We start from the raw sequence: 20,625 nt of genomic DNA, 5'->3' as shown, positions 1-20,625 counted from the left end.
TGAATTAGTGTGGAGTTTCTTAGCATCCAGATTTATGGGGGGAAAAATATAACAATATTTTTACAATTTAACTTTAAAATTGCAAAAACTGAATATTGTGAAATCTTGCATGGTAAATCGTTAATTAAATTTGTTCGTCATTCTTACAACTTAAGAGTGTTTCTAGGAAAATAATTCAATGTGGTTAATTTTAATGAATCAGTCCTCTCTTCTGCATTGAGGAGACAAAATCAATTTCATTTCCTTTTTACTCCGCTGCTTGTAATTTGATTGTGCTAATAGTCGAATTTTTTCGAACTATAAACATAAACAGTCGAAGTTAAGCATGTACGGAGGCATTGGGAATATCTACATTTTTCCCTGTTAGTTACCTCATTTAAATACAGTCGGAGCCAGAAAATCTTGGAAGTGATTTGAAAATTTTTATGTAGTCTATGCTTTATTGTCATTTTGACGCTTAAAGCGTTAAAGATTTGTCACATCGCATAAATAAAGTGTCAGCATGCCCGTAGTGTGAAAAATGACAAAACTAAAAAATAAGGTTACAAGAAGTAAAAGTGGTTCATACCTTGTGACAGTGGAAGGACATTGACGTCCAAGATTTCCGGGCCGCGACTGTAGTTTTTATTTTATAGAAGTTATTTATTACAAACCCAAAATCGCAAATTCAAATACATATAAAAATTCAATAATCAAACAAAGCTGAAAAAAATTAAAGTTTCCAAAAAAAAGCAAAACCAATGATCATTGACACACTCTTTAAGGACGTCAATCACGGGTATTTCCCCCACGAACCTGTAAGACTGCTGTCATTCTCCAGGGCATCCCACGAAATAAATTACCTGTTTATTCTTGTTGGATATTCTCGCGTTCCTTTAAAAGCACATTCTGAATCTCATCTAGAGTGTGCGTAGTAAAAACATCGAAGCACAGTGCTCAGAAAAATATTAGCTGGCCCGTTTTTCATGGCGGTGAGTGTAATTATCAGACTTTGGCATAGCGGAAGTGATGCTCATTGCCGTCCGATCGCCAGCGCTATTGCAATCGTGGCCTACAACTTTGGGAATTCTTAATAACAATTACTAGTTTTTTTTTTTAGGTTTTCTTCAGTAAAACCAGTTCTCCTAGATGTTAAAATGCTTTAAAAATTAAAAATGTGTTCGTTTTTACTATTTGTCTGATTGATTGCCCATCATTCGGGTGTGCCTAACTCTGGTAACTATCGCAATTTTTTTAAGCTTAACCTTTCTTGAGACCCCAACTGTCGTCTTTTTTTTAAGATAGTGAAACCTTCTTCGAGATCCCAACTGTCTCTTTTTTAAAGATGGTGAAATCTTCTCGGGGATTCCAACAGGTTTTTTTTTTTAAGAGAAGGTGAAACCTACTCGGGGACTCTAACTGGTTTTTTTTTTAAATGTGAAACGTTCTCGGGGGCCCCAACTGTTTTATTTTAAGTATGGGAAACCTTCTCGAGGCTCCAACTGTCTTTTTGTGAAGAAAGTGAAACTTTCTCGAGGACATCAACTGTCTTTTTTTAAGAATGTGAAACCTTCTCGAGGACACCAACTGTCTTTTTTTTTAAAGAAGGTGAAACCTACTCGGGGACTCCAACTGGTTTTTTAAGAATGTGAAACCTTCTCGGGAGCTATAGCTCGTCGCCTGAGAACTTGTTTGATCTACAGACCAGAGCGCGCTCAAGCCAATGTCGACTCTAAGCGTTCAGAAGCGATCTGGTTGGTTTGGACTACAATTTCTACGGGAAATAGTTGTTTGGTCGGTTTTTATAACGACTAAGTGAATATTTTTGGTACATATTTAGATGATTTTACATATTTTGTTTAACTAAGAATATTGTTGAAATCGTAATAATCCAATGGATTTTTTTCTATTTTGTATCAATTTTTAAATGTTTTTAGTGGCAATTTTTGTGGTTGTTTTCGATACACTATATGATATTAACAGTGAGAAAAAAAAGTGAAAAATTAAAATATGTAATCGAAAATTCGAAAAATCAAGAAATGTAATAATCGTAAAACCGAAACATTGAAAAATCGAAATATCGAAGAGCTGAAAATCGAAAAATGAAACATCAGAAAATCGAAAAAATGTAAAATTCAAAAATCTAAAATTTAAAAACCGTATAACGAAAAATCGAGAAATTGAAACTCGCAAATTTAAAAAATCGGATAACTGAAAAATCGAAACATCGAAAAATTGGAAAATTGCAAAACCGAGAAATCGAAAAATCAAAAGATCAAGAAATCGTGGAGTCGAAAAGTCGAACAATTGAGAAACCGAAATAGGCCAAAATCGAAAATTCGAAAAGGTAAAAATGGAACAATTTATAAATTGAGAAATTGAAATCAAAATATCGAAAAATCCAAATCTCCATAAATCGAAAAATAAAAACTTAAAAATTTGAAAAATTGCAAAAATTGAGAGATTGAAAGATCATGAAAACGAGTAATCGAAAAGTGATGAATTAGAAAAATCGAAAAATAGAGAAATCGACAAACAAAAAGTTAAAAGTTGAAAAATTGGAAAAGCGGAAAAATCAAAAAACGAAAAAAATGGAAAACTGAAAAAACTGAGAAACCGAAATAGGCCAAAATAAAAAATTGAAAAACTGATAAGTCGAAAACCTGAACAATCAAATCGATAAATCGGGAATGAAAAATTAACAAATCGAAAAATAGAAAAATAGAACATCTAAAACCAGGAAGTCGAAAAATCGAAAGATTAAGAAATATTGAAAAATTAAAATATCAAAAGATTGAAAAATCTAAAATTTAAAAATCCAAAAATTGAAAAATCGAAAAAGTAAAAAAGTAGACACATCGAAAAATCCAGAAGTCAAAAATAGAAAAGCCGAAGAATTGAAATATTGAAAAATCTTAAAACTGAAAAATGTAAAAATAAAAAAAGTAAAGTCGAAAAATAAAAAAATTAAAGAACTAAAGAACAGGGAAATCGAAACACTCGAAGGTCAAGAAATGGGAAAATCAAAACATCCATTAATTGAAAAATCGAAAAATTTGGAGTTTATGAAAGTCAAATTTGAAAAATTAAAAAATCGAAAATTTGACAAAATGACAATTGAAAAACAGAAAATCTAAAACCAGGTAGTCGAAAAATCAAAAGATTAAGAAATCGAAACATTTGAAAAATTCGAAAACTTGAAAAATTCAAATATCGAAGAACTAAACTGAAAAATCGAAAATATTAAAAACTAAAAAATCTAAAATTTAAAAATCGAAAAAGTAAAATAATCGAAACATCGAAAAATCCAGGAGTCAAAAATCAAAATATTGAAAAATCCCAAAACTGAGATATCCAAAAACTGAAAAATGGAAAACCTGAAAAACGGAAATATCGAAGAACTGAAATGAAAAATCGAGAAATCGAAAAATGTAAAATTTTAAATATTGAAAAATTAAAATACCAAAAAATTGAGAAATCTAAAATTTAAAAATCGAAAAAGTAAAAAGTCGACACATCGAAAAATCCAGAAGTATAAATGGAAAAGTCGGTAAACAGAAATATTGAAAAATCCCAAAATTGAAATATCGAAAAACTGAAAAATGAAAGAAAAACTGACGAATCGAAAAACTGAAAAATCCCAAAACTGAGAACCTAAAGAATCGAAAAACTGAGAAATCGAAAAATCAAAAAAGTGAAGTCGAAATATAGAAACCTTAAAAAAATCGAAAAATTGAAAAATCAAAAATCTGCAAAATCGTAAGAACGAAAAATTGAATAATAAGTAAACTGAAATGTCCAAAAACTGAGAAATTAAAAAATAGAAAAATTCAGAAATTATCGAAAAATCAAAAAAGTGAAGTTGAAAATCGAAACCTGAAAACATAGAAAAATTGAAAAACCAAAAAACCTGAAAAATCAATTGAAAAATCGAAATATTTAAAAATCGTAAAATCGAAGAGAAAAACTGAAAAGTCCCAAAACTAAAATTTTGAAAAAGTGAGAATTCGAAAGTTGAAACAGCAAGAAATTATGGTTGAAACCGGTTAGGATGTGTATCAGATCATGGCTTATACATCAAATCGTTTCCGAATGCTTAAAGTCGATATTCGCCTGAGTGCGCTCTGGTCTGTAGATCAAACAAGTTCTCAGACGACGAGCTGTATTTTAAGAATCTGAAAGATCCCCATTGTTTTTTTTAAGAACGTGAATCTTCGGGGGGGGGGGGGGACTGTATTTTTTTTTAAAGAAGGTGAAACCTTCTCGGGGGCTTCACTGTTTTTTTTTTAAGAATGTCGAACCTCCTCGGGGGCTCCATTGTCTTTTTTTTTGACGTGAACCTTCTCGGGGGCCCCAACTGTTTTTTTTTAAGAATGTGAAACGTTCTCGAGGGCTCGAACAATTTTTTTAAGAATCTGGAACCTCCTCGGAGACTCCATTGCTTTTTTTTTAAGAATGTGAAATCTTCCCGGGGGCCCCAACTGTTTTCTTTTAAAGAAGGTGCAACCTTCTAGAGAGCTACAGCTGGTTTTATAATAATCTGAAACCTTCTCTGGGATCCCCATTGTTTTTTTTTTAGAATGTGAACCTTCTGAGGGGCCCCAACTGGTTTTTTTTAAGAAGGTGAACCTTCTCGGGGGCCCCAACTGTTTTCTTTTAAAGAAAGTGCAACCTTCTTTTTTTTTAGAACGTGAACCTTCTGGGGGGCCCCAACTGTTTTTTTTTAAGAAGGTGAACCTTCTCGGGAGCGCCAACTGTTTTTTTTTTTTTTAAGAAGGTGTAACCTTCTCGGAAGCTACAGCTGTTTTTTTAAAGAATCTGAAACCTTCTCTGGGACCCTCATTGTTTTTTTTAAGAACGTCAACCTTCGCTGAGGCCCCGACTGTTTTTTTTTTCCTTAAAGAAGGTGAAACCTTCTCGGGGGCTCCAACTGTATTTTTAAAAATCTGGAATCTCCGCGGAGGCTCCATTGTTTTTTTAAAGAATATGAAACCTTCTCTTCGCCCCCAACTGTCTAGTTACAGCTATTTTTTTAAGAATCTGAAACCTTCTCTGGAACCCCATTGTTTTTTTTTTAAGAACGTGAACCTTCGGATGAGGCCAACTGTTTTTAACAGTCTGGAGCCTCCTCGGGGGCTCCTTTGTTTTTTTAAAGAATATGAAACCTTCCCGTAGCCCCCAACTGTCTTATTTTTTTAAGAATATGAAACCTTCTCGGGCGTCCCTACCGTCAATTTTTTTAGAGAAGGTGAAACCTTCTCGGGGGCTCCAACTGTTTTTTAAAGAATGTGAAATTTTCTCGAGGTCCCAACTGTTTTTTTTTTAAGAACGTCAAACCTTCCAGGGGGCCCAACTGTCTTTATTTTTTTAAGAGTATGAAACCTTCTCGGCAGCCCCAACTAGTTTTTTTTTAAGAATATGAAATCTTCTCAGGGTACCAATTGTCATTTTTTAAAGAATGTGAAACTTTCTCGGGAGCTCCAAATGTCTTTTTTTAAAGAACATGAAACCTTCATGTTTTCAGTCATTCCGTGAAAAAATACCTGGTGTTGCTGTTCTTGAAGCTATTTTTTTATGAATATTCAGTTATGTGAGTTATTATTTCGTGAGACTTATTGAGGAAAACAAGAAGTCGCACATTAACAAAACAATTCCCATCTCATACTCAACTTGTCAGAAAAATACTATAAAACGACTAGATCTACACATCTCGATCATCTTTAGATTATTTCTTGTTCCCCACTTTGAAGAACACTATTTAGAAACAATCAGTGGATACAACTGAAGACCCAAAAGTGACGTGTTTTGTCGGAAGCTCTTACGCGAGTATTTGAGAATATGAAACGCCAACTTAATTTATGTAATGAAACGGGGGGCCAATATTTCCAGCAATTGTTGTAACTTCAAAGTTACTTATCATAAATAAATTATTTTAAATCTAAAGAGGGTTTAAATCTTATTGACATAATATAATTAAGCTTTCTAAGTTCAGCCACATGATTTGATTTGATGTATTTTTAAGAACAAATTACGTGCTAAATTTATTAAAATTTGCTTGATCATTTGTGTTTACTTTCAAGCCGAATTTGTGCTGTCAACAAATTCTTGCGTAAGTAGATCACAAATAGAAAAAAAAATCTCCAAAGATTTTTGGTATAACTTTGGAAGTTTCACATAAAACACGCTTATTAAACGTCTTTAGTGGCATTTATGTAACAAAATGCCAAATGTGTCAAGTGTCATCAGCAGACAGTTCAGAAATGTTTCAGGACTATAGCCGTGTTTACTAGGTTATAACCTCACTTATCACACGAACGAACAAACAGCAGCAGCAAAAGAAAAAGTAATAAAGCTGGCCATTAGTTTTCAGGAGAATTGTTTGTATAAGAAAACAATTTCGGCAAACAAGATCAATAATAATAAAAGACATTCGAGTGAAAGAAAACGGACACATCAAAATCCGAAATAAGAATAATTTGAAATGACGTCACAGTTTTTTTGAGGGGTATGAATAGAAAAATTACTTACAATTTCAAAGCAAATTTTAATATACTAGTCGATCCCCACAATTACATTTCTTCAAGACGACAAATAACTATAAATCTACAAGCAAAGAATATATAAAAAGAAAACATCTCGGTTAATAGAAAAATAACCGGGTTAAATTTTCCCCCTAAGCTCTTCAATTCATAACAATCTTTCCAACGAGCTCATAAAACTCATAACCCCCGCCTTCCACAAAGTCGCTCTACTATATTGCGTATGCAATATGAATGTACATCGTCGAGACATAAAAGAGAATCAACATGTACGCGACGTAAAGTCATAAACGACGCCGAAGTACCTGCACGAGGTTGCGTCTGGACGCCGCGTACGTTGCCCTCGACCACACCCTCAGCATCCCTTATTCACTCGTAAAAAAGCTGTTTAATTAAACCGAATCAACGAATCTGTGACACGGGATTAATCGACACAGTCATTCCTTGTACAAATATGGTAAAAAACTCTTTTAATTAATAATTAACACCACATTAAAGAGCTAACTCCACAGTCAACACTGTTTCCATCTCGTTAATTCCCTGCGGATATTAACCGAACCAATGTGCCCTTTGACGTTTTTTCTTTTACGACCTTGACCATTTAACCCCTTCACGCGATGAATTACGCAAAAGTGCAGTTAGGGGACGATTCGATCGATTTCGGTGGGGCTGGATAACGATTATTCGGTGCTCTGTAGCAGATGTGATAAAGAGCGACGTGAAATAAAGTGGAATTATAAGATTTCTGCAAATAACGTAATTTACATTATTACATGAATTTTCAAGATGTTGTTACTTGATATACATTTAAAATGAAGACCTAAGGGTAGAATCTACTTTCGACTTATAGCCACGTTTAAATATTAAACGATATACATCGGTTTTAACGGGCAGAACAGTGAAAGCACGATCAATATTGTTCTGGAAGTGGTCTACATATGTATACTAGGTGAATTAATTAATTGGGCTAGCCGCATATGATGTGAAACTGAAATTGTGGTATTGCTGAAAGTCAAATTAGCAAACAGTGGAGTATTTTTGTTAAACTAGCAAAGTCGGTGAGAATCATTAATTTTACATTGTAGAATTTATTATTGAGTGTTTTTCTTTTATCGTTATCGAACTCAGATTTTAATTGGAAATATTAAAAAGATAGTCACAAAAAGAAGATGAGGATGTAATAAATGAAAAAATTTGTGATAACCCCTAGAAAGTAAAAAGCACTCAACCACTCAAAAAAATCGAAAATCGAAACATCAAAAATTCCGGAAAGTCAGAAAGCGAAAATTGAGAAATCGAAACATACGAATGTCGAAAATTCTGATACCTATAGACAAATCGAAAAATCAATTGAGAAATCAGAAAATCGAAAGGTAAAAAAAATGAAAAATCAAAAACTGAAAAACAAAAAATTTGAAAATTCGAGAAGGAAAAAAATTGAAAAATCGAAAAATCAAAAATTCCAAAGTTCGAAAATCGAAAAAATAGAAAAATCTTCCGGAAAGTCAGAAAGCGAAAATTGAAAAACCAAAAAGTACAGAGGTTGAAAATTCTGATATCGACAAAGCGAAAATTCGGAAAATCAGAAAATCGAAAAGTAAAAAATTGAAAATTCGAAAAGTTGAAAAATAGAAATGCTGAAAATTCGAGAAATCGAAAAGTAAAAAAATTGAAAAGTCTAAAAACTGAAGAACGTGAAAATGAAAAAACCGAAAATTCGCATAATAATAATAATAAGTCAAAATAAATCAAAAATCGAAGAGTATCGAAAAACAAAAAATCGAAGATTGGAAAAATTAAAAAGCGAAAAGTAAAAAAAAAAATGACAATTGGAAAAATCGAAAATTTAAAAAATGGAAGAATTGAAAAATGGAGAAATCGGGAAATTGAAATGGAAACAAATTGAAAATTCGAACAGAGAAAAATCGAACTTTCGATGATTCAAATATTCGAAAAATTGAAAGTTGGAAAAATGGAAATTCGAAAAATCCGAAAGTCGAAAAATGGAAAAATCGAGATATGAAAAAGCGAAAAGCAAATAAATTGAAAAATCGAAAAATTGGAGAATGGAAAAATTGAAAAATCGAAAATTCAAAATTCGAAAAATCGAAAAATTAAAAAATGGAAGAATTGAAAAATTGAGAAATCGGGAAATCGAAATGGAAACAAATAGAAAATTCTAACATAGAAAAATCGAACTTTCGATGATTCAAATATTCGAAAAATCGAAAGTTGTGTTACCGCTGCCGCCACGTGGCCGCCACTGGACCGGCCCCCGTGATGCTGGCGCCGCTGGCGTGGACCGGCGCAGAGAGAAGAGGAACAGCTGAGCGGAACGACGTAAAAAAAATATGGCGTACCAGTGGTGCCTTGTATAACTTTTGTAATTCGGACACTTTTCTTTGAAATATATTATAGGGCAGCGGTGGGATAGCCCTTGTGCTTTTCTGTGAGAGTTCGGGAGTGATGTGAATGCGATGGATCGTGATAGTTACTCCAGTAGCTCGAGCTCCAGATCGAGTTCAGCGGATGGGAACTACAAGCGCAGACAGAAGCGTACTCGATCACCTTCCAAAGCGTCCCGAAACTTAAGCGCACCTGGTACGAGCCGGGGCAGCGACCATAAGTCATGTACGCCATCAAATACACCTCCGTTATCAAAATCCAACGATACTGTGAGCAGGTTAGAAGCGTTGGTGGAAAAGTTGATTAAGCACCAAACAAAGGCGAAAGACAAACACCATCGTGGAATTAGGGTTGCTATAAAACCGGAAAGTATACCCGAGTTCACGCCTGGAAATCCAAATTTGAGTTCAGCGAAATGGATCGCAAAAATCGAACAGTTGGCAAAAATTAATAACTGGGATGAGCCAACCATGATATTTTTAATGCAGAGTCGTCTAAGTGGATTAGCTCGACGCTGGTATGATAATTTATCAACATATCGACTGAGTTGGAAAGAGTGGAAGAAATTGCTCGTAAAATCCTTCCCTGAACACAGAGATTTCGCCACTACGTTACGTGCCCTCGTAAATCGGATGAAGTTGCCTACAGAATCATGGGAAAGATATTACTTTGACAAGGTAGAACTTACAAATGCTTGCGATATTAATGGACATAGAGCCGTGTCGTGTATTATTGATGGTATTGAAGATCCAAGCGTCCAAGCAGGGGCCAGAGCAGGTAGATATACGAGCCCAGACCGGCTCTACGCTGAATATATCTCTGTTCTAAAACCTGAAAAGTCCGTCTCGAGCACGACTGTAGCGAAAACTGCGTTTACAACTCCACATCGCCGTCCTTTGAGCGAAAGGGAGCGATCGAATGAGCCGCCTCCAAAAAAGGCGAAACCACCGGCTAGAAGACCCCCAAAATGCTATAACTGTAGGGATGAGGGTCACTTTGCCGATAAGTGTCCGAAACCCAAAGTGGAATGTGCCAGTTGTAAGCGGTTGGGCCACCTTACAAAAGATTGCCGCAGGCAGTCCATCAAGAATTAAGTTGTCCTTGAGAAAGACTTGGCACCCGTCAACAGTAGTTATTTTTTTGACTGCTGGGTTAATGAAACGCCCTCCCAGGCATATGTTGATTCGGGGTGCGGCGCTGTTCTAATCCGGGAAGATACCGCCAACATGCTGAACATGGAACGCAGTCCCTGCACGAAATATGTAATAGGTTACGGCGGAGTAGCCACGAAAACTCTCGGAAAACTGACCATCCGACTCAAGATAGATGGTGCAGAGGCTGAAGTTGAGAGCCTGATAGTACCCAATACTGCTCAAGAAATTCCTGTGCTGGTGGGCCAAACTTTCTTAAATCAAGATGAGATCATGATGATTGTTTCTGGACAGACCGTACGAGTTACCCGAAGAGGAAGTGACTTGTGCGAAACTCTCGATGTTCCTCCCAGGAAAATTCCTTTATGGGCAAAGGAATCAATCGTGTTAGAACCGAGAACAACGGCTCTCGTCGCCGTGACTTCTCGAGGTGCCTGTGCCGACGACGTATACGTAAGAGGTGGCTTACGACCGCTGCCTGATGGAGAACACGTCGTACACGAATGTATTACGAAGGGGGAGGATGGCTACGTCGCCATCACGAATCTTTCGTACCGGCATATCGAGGTAAGTCCCAAAACAATCTTAGTTAGGTCTGTAGTTTGTTTTGAGGAAAAGTCGTCTCCGGTGTCAAAAGTAACAACTGCATTGCCGTTAGCGACACAATCCGTTGATGTAGTCGATGTTTTCGATTTCCATAATCTGATATACAATCAACATCTCACGCCAACGCAGGTCCGTGATTTAGTTAGTTTAATAAACGAATTTAGCGATTGTTTTGCGTCAACCACTAAACATCTAGGCAAAACCGACGTGTTGAAGATGTCGATACATCTTCAGGATGACAATCCTGTGGTCTATCGGCCATATCGTCTCTCTCACAATGAACGCCAAGTTGTGAGAGACATCGTAAAAGATCTACTCGAAAATGAGATCATCCAAGAATCGGATTCGCCTTACTCGAGCCCTATAGTCCTCGTGAAGAAGAAAAACGGTGAGCAGCGTATGTGCGTCGACTACAGAGCCTTAAACGCCAAAACAGTAAAGGACAGGTTCCCTCTTCCACACGTTGACGAATTCGTAGAAAAATTGAAAGGATGTAGGTACTTTACAAGTCTGGACCTGGCCAGCGGATACCACCAATTGCAAATAGAAGCTTCTTCTGTTCCTAAAACGGCTTTTGTCACTCCAGACGGTCACTACGAATTCCTCAGGGTTCCATTTGGATTGTGTAACGCACCAGCTGTGTTCCAAAGAACTATAAACAAGGTTTTGGGGAATTTGCGTTACGGGAAGGCGCTAGCTTATATGGACGACATATTGCTGCCGACAGAAGATATCGAAAGTGGCATGGCTAATCTAAGACTGGTCTTACAGTCACTTCGCACTGCTGGACTTACTTTACGCCCGGCCAAGTGCCAGTTTTTTATGGAAAAAGTTGAATACTTAGGACATGAGATTAGTGGCCAAGGCATACGACCAGGGAAAGCAAAGACAGTCGCAGTCGAGAATTTCCCAACGCCGACTGATGTACGCGGTGTCAGACAGTTTCTTGGCTTGGCTAGTTATTTCAGAAAGTATGTTAGAGATTTCGCTAAAATCGCTAAACCGCTAACAATCCTAACAAAAAAGGACACATGGGGTGACGAACAACGGATAGCTTTTGACGCCCTCAAAAAGTCATTAACATCACGACCTCTATTGGCGATTTACGACCCGCAATTGACGACGGAGGTTCACACTGACGCATCCAAATGGGGAATAGGTGGCATTCTATTACAAAGGCAAAGGGACGGTACTGTTCGACCAGTACTATATTATTCCAGACAGACTACGAAGGAAGAACAACGATACCACTCATACGAGTTAGAGACAATGGCAGTGGTGTATACATTGAAAGCATTTAGAATATATTTGATTGGTCTGAAATTTAAGGTTGTGACGGATTGTAGCGCGATTCGCGCCACTCTATCGAAGCGTGATTTGGTCCCTAGAATTGGAAGATGGTGGCTAAGCATCCAAGATTATACGTTTGACGTCGAATATCGTCCGGGACACAAAATGTCACACGCTGATGCTTTGAGCAGAAACCCTGTCGGTTTAGAAGTAACGATTGCAGGTGCCGTAAACATCAACGAAGATGATTGGGTTCTAACCGCTCAGATGTTGGACGATAGGTGCAAGTACCTTATCGAGACTCTGCAACGGAAGCCAGAGGATAAGGAAGAACGAGATATACATGCAAACTATCGTCTTATCAACAATAGACTGTATAAGATTACAAACAACGGGAATAAGTGGGTTGTGCCTAAGACGGCAAGACGAAACGTCGTCTCGCATTTCCATGACGAGAATGGCCACTTGGCAGATATGAAGACGATATCGGCCATATCGGCATCATACTGGTTTCCTGGAATGCGTAGATACGTCAAGAAGTATATATCGAGTTGCCTACCGTGCTTGTACAACAAAGACATGGGTGGGAAAAAGCCAGGCTACATGCACCCTATCGAGAAAATTGCGGTGCCCTTTGACACACTTCACGTTGATCATCTGGGCCCTTTTGTCAAGTCGAAACGAAAGAATGCATATTTAATAGTGCTTGTAGATGCTTTTACAAAGTTCGTGTTCATGAAGGCAGTCCCATCAACTAAGGCACGACTCGTGGTTAACTTCTTGAATAGCATGATAGACAATTTTGGTGTTCCTAGAAGAATCATCTCAGATCGAGGTAGCTGTTTTACTAGTAAGCAGTTCACGGAATACTGCAAGACTCTAAACATAAAGCATGTTTTGAACGCAACGGCAACCCCGAGAGCAAATGGTCAGGTTGAACGTTACAACCGCACGATATTAGCCTCACTGGCGTCATCTATGGAAGATGAACAAAGATGGGACGAAGCCGTCTCGGCAGTGCGATGGGGACTGAATTCTACGGCGAATTCGTCTACGGGAAAATCGCCATACGAGTTGCTGTTCGGATGCGCGCCAAGAAACACTGGTACTGCATTTCTGGCCAACGAAGTGGCAATTGAACCAGAGAATGCAGGAGACGTCCAAGCAATGAGAGCGAACGCAAAAGCTCGTATAGACGCCCATCAAAGCAAACGCAAAGCTTCCTTCGATGCACATCGACGTGCGGGGCGAACGTATAAGAAAGGTGAACAGGTTCTAGTGCGAACGATTGCTGCTAGTAACCAGGGCCAAAGCAAGAAGCTTCTGCCAAAGTATAGTGGGCCCTTTGTCATTACAGAAGTCCTGACACATGATCGCTATGTAGTCGAGGACATGACAGGTTCTTCTCGATCGCAGAGAAGCTACAGAGGAGTCGTTTCCCTCGATAAGCTAAAGCCCTACAACGTGAGAGTTAGTTCAGAATCCGACGGAGAATCTGAGACTAGCCATGAGGGTTGTTCGTCATAAGGTCAGCTAGTGGAATTCTAAGATCACTACGTTGCTGTCTTAGTATCCCCTAGCAACAGGTTATGTTATTATAAGTCTAGAATAAGTTATATAGGGTTACTAACTCGGGAATAGTTGAGGCGAGATTTAGCCTAATTTGTTTGTTAACTGGTCCCTCTTCTTTTAGGGCAACTCGCTCCACGGGGACGCGGAGGCTGGTAGCGTAGCCGACTGTTACCGCTGCCGCCACGTGGCCGCCACTGGACCGGCCCCCGTGATGCTGGCGCCGCTGGCGTGGACCGGCGCAGAGAGAAGAGGAACAGCTGAGCGGAACGACGTAAAAAAAATATGGCGTACCAGTGGTGCCTTGTATAACTTTTGTAATTCGGACACTTTTCTTTGAAATATATTATAGTTGGAAAAACGGAAATTCGAAAAATCGAGATATGAAAAAGCGAAAAGCAAATAAATTGGAAAATCGAAAAATTGGAGAATGGAAAAATTGAAAAGTCGAAAGTTCGAAAATTGAAAAGTCTCAAGACATTAAGAATTTGAAAAATCCAAGGATTAAAAAATTGAACAGTGGCGAAATCGAAAAGTAGGTAAATTGAAAATTCGAATATTGAAGTGCAGGAAAAACGAAATATCGAAAGTCGAAAATTCTGAGAGCGAAATATCGGAATGTCGAAAAATTGAAAAATCGAGAAATGAAACGGCGAAAAGCAGACCAACTGAATAATAGAAAATTGAAAACTGAAAAGTAAAAAAGTGAAAAATCGGAAAACTCGAGCTTCGGAAATCCAAAACTCGAGAAATCAAAAAATTCTAGTATGAAAAAACTGAAAAATCGAAAATTCGAAAAATCAAACATTGAAAACTCGAAACGTCAAAAATTTGAAAAATCCAAGAATTAAAAGAAGGTAAATTGAAAAAACGAAATATCGAAAGTCTAAAATTCTAAAAACAAAATACCTGAAAGTCAAAAAATTTGAAAAATTGGAAAACTGAAAAACGAAAAAATTGAAATGCAGAAATAAACAAAATATCGAAAATTCTAAAAGCGAAAAATCGGAAAGTCGAAAAGTAAAAAAATCGTAAAACAAGAATGGAAAAATTGAAAATTCTAGAAAAGTAAAAAATTAAAGCCTAAAAAACGAATAATGTAAAATTTGAAAAATCGAAAATCGAAAATTCGAGAAATGAAAAAATCGAAAAGTAAAAAATTAAAAAGTCTAAAACTGTAAAATCTAAAATTCGAAGTATTGAAAATTTGGAAAATCGAAGAATTAAAAAATTTAAAAATCGAAAATTCGAAAAATTAAAAAGCGGAAACTCGAAGCATCAAAAATTTGAAAAATCCAAGAATTAAAAGAAGGTAAATTGAAAAAACGAAATATTGAATCTCGAAAATTCTAAAAACAAAATATCGGAAAGTCGAAAAATTGAAATGCAAAAAAAATATATATGGAAAATTGAAAATTTTAAAAACAAAATATCGGAAAGTCGAAAAATTGGAAAATTGAAGAATGAATAAATTTAAATGCAAAAAAAAACAAAACGTCAAAAGTCAAAAATTCTAAAAACGAAAAATCGGGAAGTCGAAAAATTGAAAATCGAATAGTAAAAAATTGAAAATTCTAGAAAAGTAAAAAAATTCAAAGCCTAAAAAACGGATAATGTAAAAGTTGAAAAACCGAAAATTAAAGCATCGAAAATCGAAAACTCGAAAAATTAAAAAATCGAAGATTAAAAGAATTAAAAAGTGTAAACCTGTAGAATGGAAAAACTGAAAAATCTAAAATTCGAATGATCGAAAATTTGAAAAATCGAAAATCCGAAAAATAATAATAAGTCAAAATAAATCAACAATCGAAGAGTATCGAAAAACAAAAAATCGAAGACTGGAAAAATTAAAAATCGAAAAGTAAAAAAAGAGATTAGCCAAGATGGATGCCAATAGTAGTAGTCAGTCCGGTACGTCTGCACAAATCTGCAGAAAATGTAAATCAAAAGTTGTCAGTGCATTAAAATGTATATCGTGTGATAATGTGTACCACCTTAGTTGTGCCAAGGGTGTATCTTATGTAAAAATTTTGGACAGTAAGTCTTTAGTTTGCTGTGATAAAGTGAAAATGCCTCCTGTTGTGTGCGAAGATTCTGAGTTTTTTGAAGCAATGGAACAAATGAGTGGTCCTGAGAAAAAGGTTGATATTGCTGTTTTCAATTATATTATTAAACAAAAAGACGAAATTATAAAGGAGCTAAGGGATCGTGTAAAAACGCAAAGTGAGATGATAGACATTTTGATAAAAAGTTCGAACAACTTGGGAGGCTCCACTGATTGTAGTTTATCATCAATGGACGCTTTTTCGAGTAAGATTATGAATAAAAACGTGAATGGTGTGGAAGCAAGAAAAGTGGTAAACAAAAGTGAACCTGAAATACGGAACACTATTATTTATCCTAATACGAATTTATGTAATGAAGTTGATCTAAATAATTCTTCAGACAATGGTAAAAATCCTTCTGAGAAGGAGGTAACAGCTGATACTTTAAAACGTCGGCCGAAAGTAAGCAAGTTAATTATTGGCTCAGCAGATATAGCTTCTAGTTCAGGTTCGTCAGATTTGTCATCGAGTGATCATGATTTCGTAGCTGTCACCAGAAAAAAAAGCAGTCACATACATATTACAAGAGTAAACCCTAATGTTGATGTGAACAAGATTACTGATTATATTAAATTTAAGTTAAAATCCCATGAAGAAGTGCTGAAAAATAAACGTCTTCCTGACTTTAAGCTTATTAAATTGGACTCTAAATTTCCTGAGTTATATAGTTCTTTCAAACTTACTATCGATTTTGTATATCAAAATGATATTCTGGCTGCATCTTTTTGGCCCAAGGGTGTAGCGGTAAGGAAGTTTTTTCAATCGAAATCCATACATTTACAGCATAACACATAATTACAGAGCGTCAGAATTTTGTTCTACTCTTTTTTATAATGAGCTATCCTTACTGTTCTATTTTTTTTCTTGATGTTTAGATATATTTTGCAGGCATACGTTGTATTTAATTATTTATTTGTAAGATAGACTACTATTTACTTTTGTTTTGTATTCTGTAATTGGAGATTAATCTCTGTTGAGTACAATAAATTATTATTATTATTATTATTAAAAAGTGAAAGTCGAAAATTCTAAGAGCGAAATATCGGAAAGTTGAAAAATTGAAAAATCGAGAAATGAAACGGCGAAAAGCAGACAAACTGAAGAATGGAAAATTGAAAATTGAAAATTAAAAATGTGAAAAATCGGAAAACTCGAGTTTCGGAAATCCAAAACGCGGGAAATAAAAAAAATCGAAAATTAAAAAAATTAAAAAGTCTAAAAATTGTAGGATGAAAAAACTGCAAAATCGAAAATTCGAAAACTCGAAACATCAAAAATTTGAAAAATCCAAGAATTAAAAGAAGGTAATAAATTGAAAAACCGAAATATCGAAAGTCGAAAATTCTAAAAACAAAATATCTGAAAGTCGAAAAACTGAAAAATTTGAAAACTGAAGAATGAAAAAATTGAAATGCAGAAAAAATAAAATATCGAAAGTCGAAAATTCTAAAAGCGAAAAATTGGAAAGTCGAAAAATTGAAAATCGGAAAGTAAAAAAATCGTAAAATTCAAGAATAGAAAAATTGAAAATTCTAGAAAAGTAAAAAATCAAAGCCCAAAAAACAAAACACCGGAAAATCTAAAAATTGGAAAATTTAAGAATGGAAAAATTGAAATGCAAAAAATATCGAAATTTGAAAATTCTAAAAACAAAATATCGGAAAGTTGAAAATTAAAAAAAAAAAAACAAAATATCTGAAAGTCGAAAAATTGAAAAATTGGAAAACTGAAGAATGAAAAAAATAAAATGCAGAAAAAACAAAATATCGAATATTGAAATGCAGAAAAAAAAACGAAATAACGAGTCTAAAACTGTAGAAAGAAAAAACTGAAAAATCTAAAATTCAAATTATTGAAAATTTGAAATATTGAAAATTCTAAAAATTAAAAATCGAAAACTCGAAACACGAAAAATTTGAAAAATCCAAAAATTAAAAGAAAGTAAATTAAAAAACGAAATATCGAAAGTCGAAAATTCTAAAAACAGAATATCGGAAAATATAAAAATTGAAAAATTGGAAAACTTAAGAATGGAAAAATTGAAAAGCAACAAAAATATCGAAAGTTGAACATTCTAAAAACAAAATATCGGAAAGTCGAAAAACTGAAGAATGGAAAAATTGAAATGTAAAAAAACAAAATATCGAAAGTAAAAATTTTAAAAGCGAAAAATCGGGAAGCCGAAAAATTGAAAAATCGAGAAATGAAACAGCGAAAAGCAGAACAATTGAAAAACTGAACAATGGAAAAATTGAAAATTCTAGAAAAGTAAAAACATTCAAAGCCTAAAAAACGAATAATGTAAAACTTGAAAAATCGAAAATTAGAGCATCGAAAATCGAAAACTGGAGAAATCAAAAAATCGAAGAGTAAAAAAAATAAAAAGTCTAAAACTGTAGAATGGAAAAACTGAAAAATCTAAAATTCGAAATATCGACAATTTGAAAAATCGAGAAGGTAAATTGAAAATTCGAATATTGAAATGTAGAAAAAACGAAATATCGAAAGCTGAAAAGTCGAAGATTCTAAAGGCGAAAATTCGAAAAACTGACAAATCGAGAAATCAAAATTAACAACTGAAAATTTGAAACTTGAAAATTCGATGAATTCGAAAAATCAAAAATTGAAAAAACCAAAATGTAAAGTCAAAATACTGAAAAATCGAGAAATTGGGAAAGCGAAAAGTAAAAAATGAAAACTCGAATTGCGAAAAATGAACAAATTGAAAATCAAAAATCCGAACATCGGAAATTCCAAAGATTACGTATATTTGATTTTTTCAAAAAAAAAGCGAACCTCTAGGGTAAAAACTCAAGACGAATCCATAAATCATACGTGCAGGAGTATGTAATTAAAATGTTGATTAACGATTTACTATCGTTCCGATAACCTTAAAACAAGTTTCAAAGCATTCTGTTTTGCTGTTTCACAGTTGAATAAAAAAAATGTTACAAAATTTCGATCTTTTCCAAAAATGTGGATGTTTAGGCTAAACACTCAATACGGGATTCATAAACCATAGGAGCAGGAGTATCTTATTTTATAAGTTAATTTAAGTGACATTCACTAAATACGTTTTGGAGATGACGTCATCGTATTGTTGCGTATTGCGTACACATAAAATTTCAGAACAATTGGTCCAGTAGTTTCGAAAAAACTGGACGACCGAAACGGGAGACTTATTTTTTCGTACTCTCGGAGAACGTACGTCGAGAAATCATAAAAGTAGCCAGTGGCCCGATAAGCTCGATTAAAATACTTTCTTAGCTTACGATTAGGAAGTAAAAACGTAAAAGATGCGTTATCCGAAAGAATTTTGTGTTGATCAATAATCAACCATCCAAGAAACGAAAAAAATCTTTGTGACGGTTGGAAGATTTCAGGAAGACTGAATTTAGTACACTTTTAAACAGCTTAGACGGCCAAACTAAGACTACATTAACCAAGTTTCATAAGTCTTTTATAAATCGACACTTTTTGCCGAAACTCATCAAAGTTATAAAACATCTACTTCAGAGTAAGCACAACTTTATGAAATTAGACATAATTTTAATTTATGTCGCGTTTTAAACGCACGGTTTCCAAAACAAAGTTGAATTTATGGCTTAAACAATTTTCTTACTGTACTTACAAAAGTTTTGAAAGTTAGAGTAAGAACACAAAAAATGTGGTGTATAAAAAATTACAGTTTCTAAACTCGCTGATTTAAGTTACAGCTATTAAGGAGAAACATTGTTAAAGGGATGAAGAATCTTATTATCAACAGAATTTTTGCTTCCCGAGCCGTCACAAGTTCATTTTTTATTTGAATGACTCATTGTTTTTTTAAAAAAGTTCTATCTCATCGGTGAAGTACCTCGAAAACGTTTGAGCTAATTTCCTAGAATTTCTAGAAATGCAGTCACGGTATATTTGGTGTGACACCATGTATATTAAAATCGGTTTGTTCACTGGCACAAAAAAGTTAACGACGCCATCTTGAAAAATTGTTACATTAATTTATAAAATTCGCTGTTTTTCGTGCAGTATTTGTTGTTTTACGCACGACTGACGTAGTGTGTAATAAATAACTTCAGAGTTTCTTTTAAAACATTGAGAATTATTATTTTAAGCCAGAAAAAACTGTAGATAACAAACAATTCAAAAATATTTAACAGTGGATATTATTTTATGTAAACAAGATAGTCCATTAGTAAATCTACAAAGAAATTGTTACAACATTCAAAACACAATAAAGTACGCTAAATTTTTGCTGGAAATGATAAACAACAAATTCAAATAAATTCACTTTCATGCTTAATGTTGTCGTTAACAGATAATTTTGTTTAGCCTTGTCCTTCGAAAAAAAAAAAAATGCGAAGTTCGCTTCGACGAAGTTAAGTTAGAAAGCTATAAAATCTGCAACGAAAGAAGAGTATCTCATCAAGTCATCACATACTAAGAAAATTAACTTTGGCCTAACAACAAAGCGTAATTCACTTTAGCAAGCTAATATTGTTTTTGCAAACCCAGGAATACATTACCGTTTTTAACTGATACTCCGTCCAAATGTTGGAGCAAAGTTAAATGAATACATTTCCAAGCGAGTGACGTTAAGTCTAAAATTCTCATCAAGCCTTAAATACTGAAGCGTAATAAAGATTCCCACAATGTTCTGTGTTTAGCAACTATTTGTTTACCAGAAACTTCGCCTATTAGGACACAAAAGTGAATATCAAATTTTCGAGAAATTAATTCCAGCGAAAATATCAAATGCAAATTGTGTTTAACTTTAGTTCGAAAGTCAACACACGGCCAATCAATATGTAAGAAGTCTGCAGATGGTGCGCACCGATTGGAGTTCACGTGCCTAATTGAGAGTGAGACCGTTTAGCATAAGAAAATTGATTTTACTTAATACTAACTGGTTTACTTAACAGTAGCTTCGCGGAATGACACTTAAACTTTATTATCTCTCCGATCCTCGTTTCGTTTTTAGTT

General features: G+C 34.7%; 2 protein-coding genes across 2 annotated transcripts in view; one reads left to right on the top strand and one right to left on the bottom strand.

Annotated features, from left to right (window-relative positions):
- The window catches only part of LOC135143316 (mitogen-activated protein kinase 1), a 97,421-nt gene that overhangs the window by 27,938 nt on the left and 48,858 nt on the right, over nt 1-20,625 (bottom strand). The window lies entirely within an intron of this gene.
- Nucleotides 8,921-14,196, top strand: LOC135143305 (uncharacterized). The gene is made up of 2 exons (XM_064075172.1): nt 8,921-10,642; nt 13,665-14,196. The coding sequence occupies exons 1-2, from the start codon at nt 10,151-10,153 to the stop codon at nt 13,878-13,880; spliced, it is 708 nt and encodes a 235-aa protein (XP_063931242.1). The 5' UTR covers nt 8,921-10,150; the 3' UTR covers nt 13,881-14,196.

This window comes from Zophobas morio, unplaced genomic scaffold, assembly GCF_036711695.1.
Source record: "Zophobas morio isolate AGI-343-1 ecotype UQ-CSIRO unplaced genomic scaffold, CSIRO_AGI_Zmor_V1 ptg000004l, whole genome shotgun sequence".
In the NCBI taxonomy this organism is placed as follows: domain Eukaryota; kingdom Metazoa; phylum Arthropoda; class Insecta; order Coleoptera; family Tenebrionidae; genus Zophobas; species Zophobas morio.
This window is presented reverse-complemented; position numbering and strand designations above follow the sequence as displayed.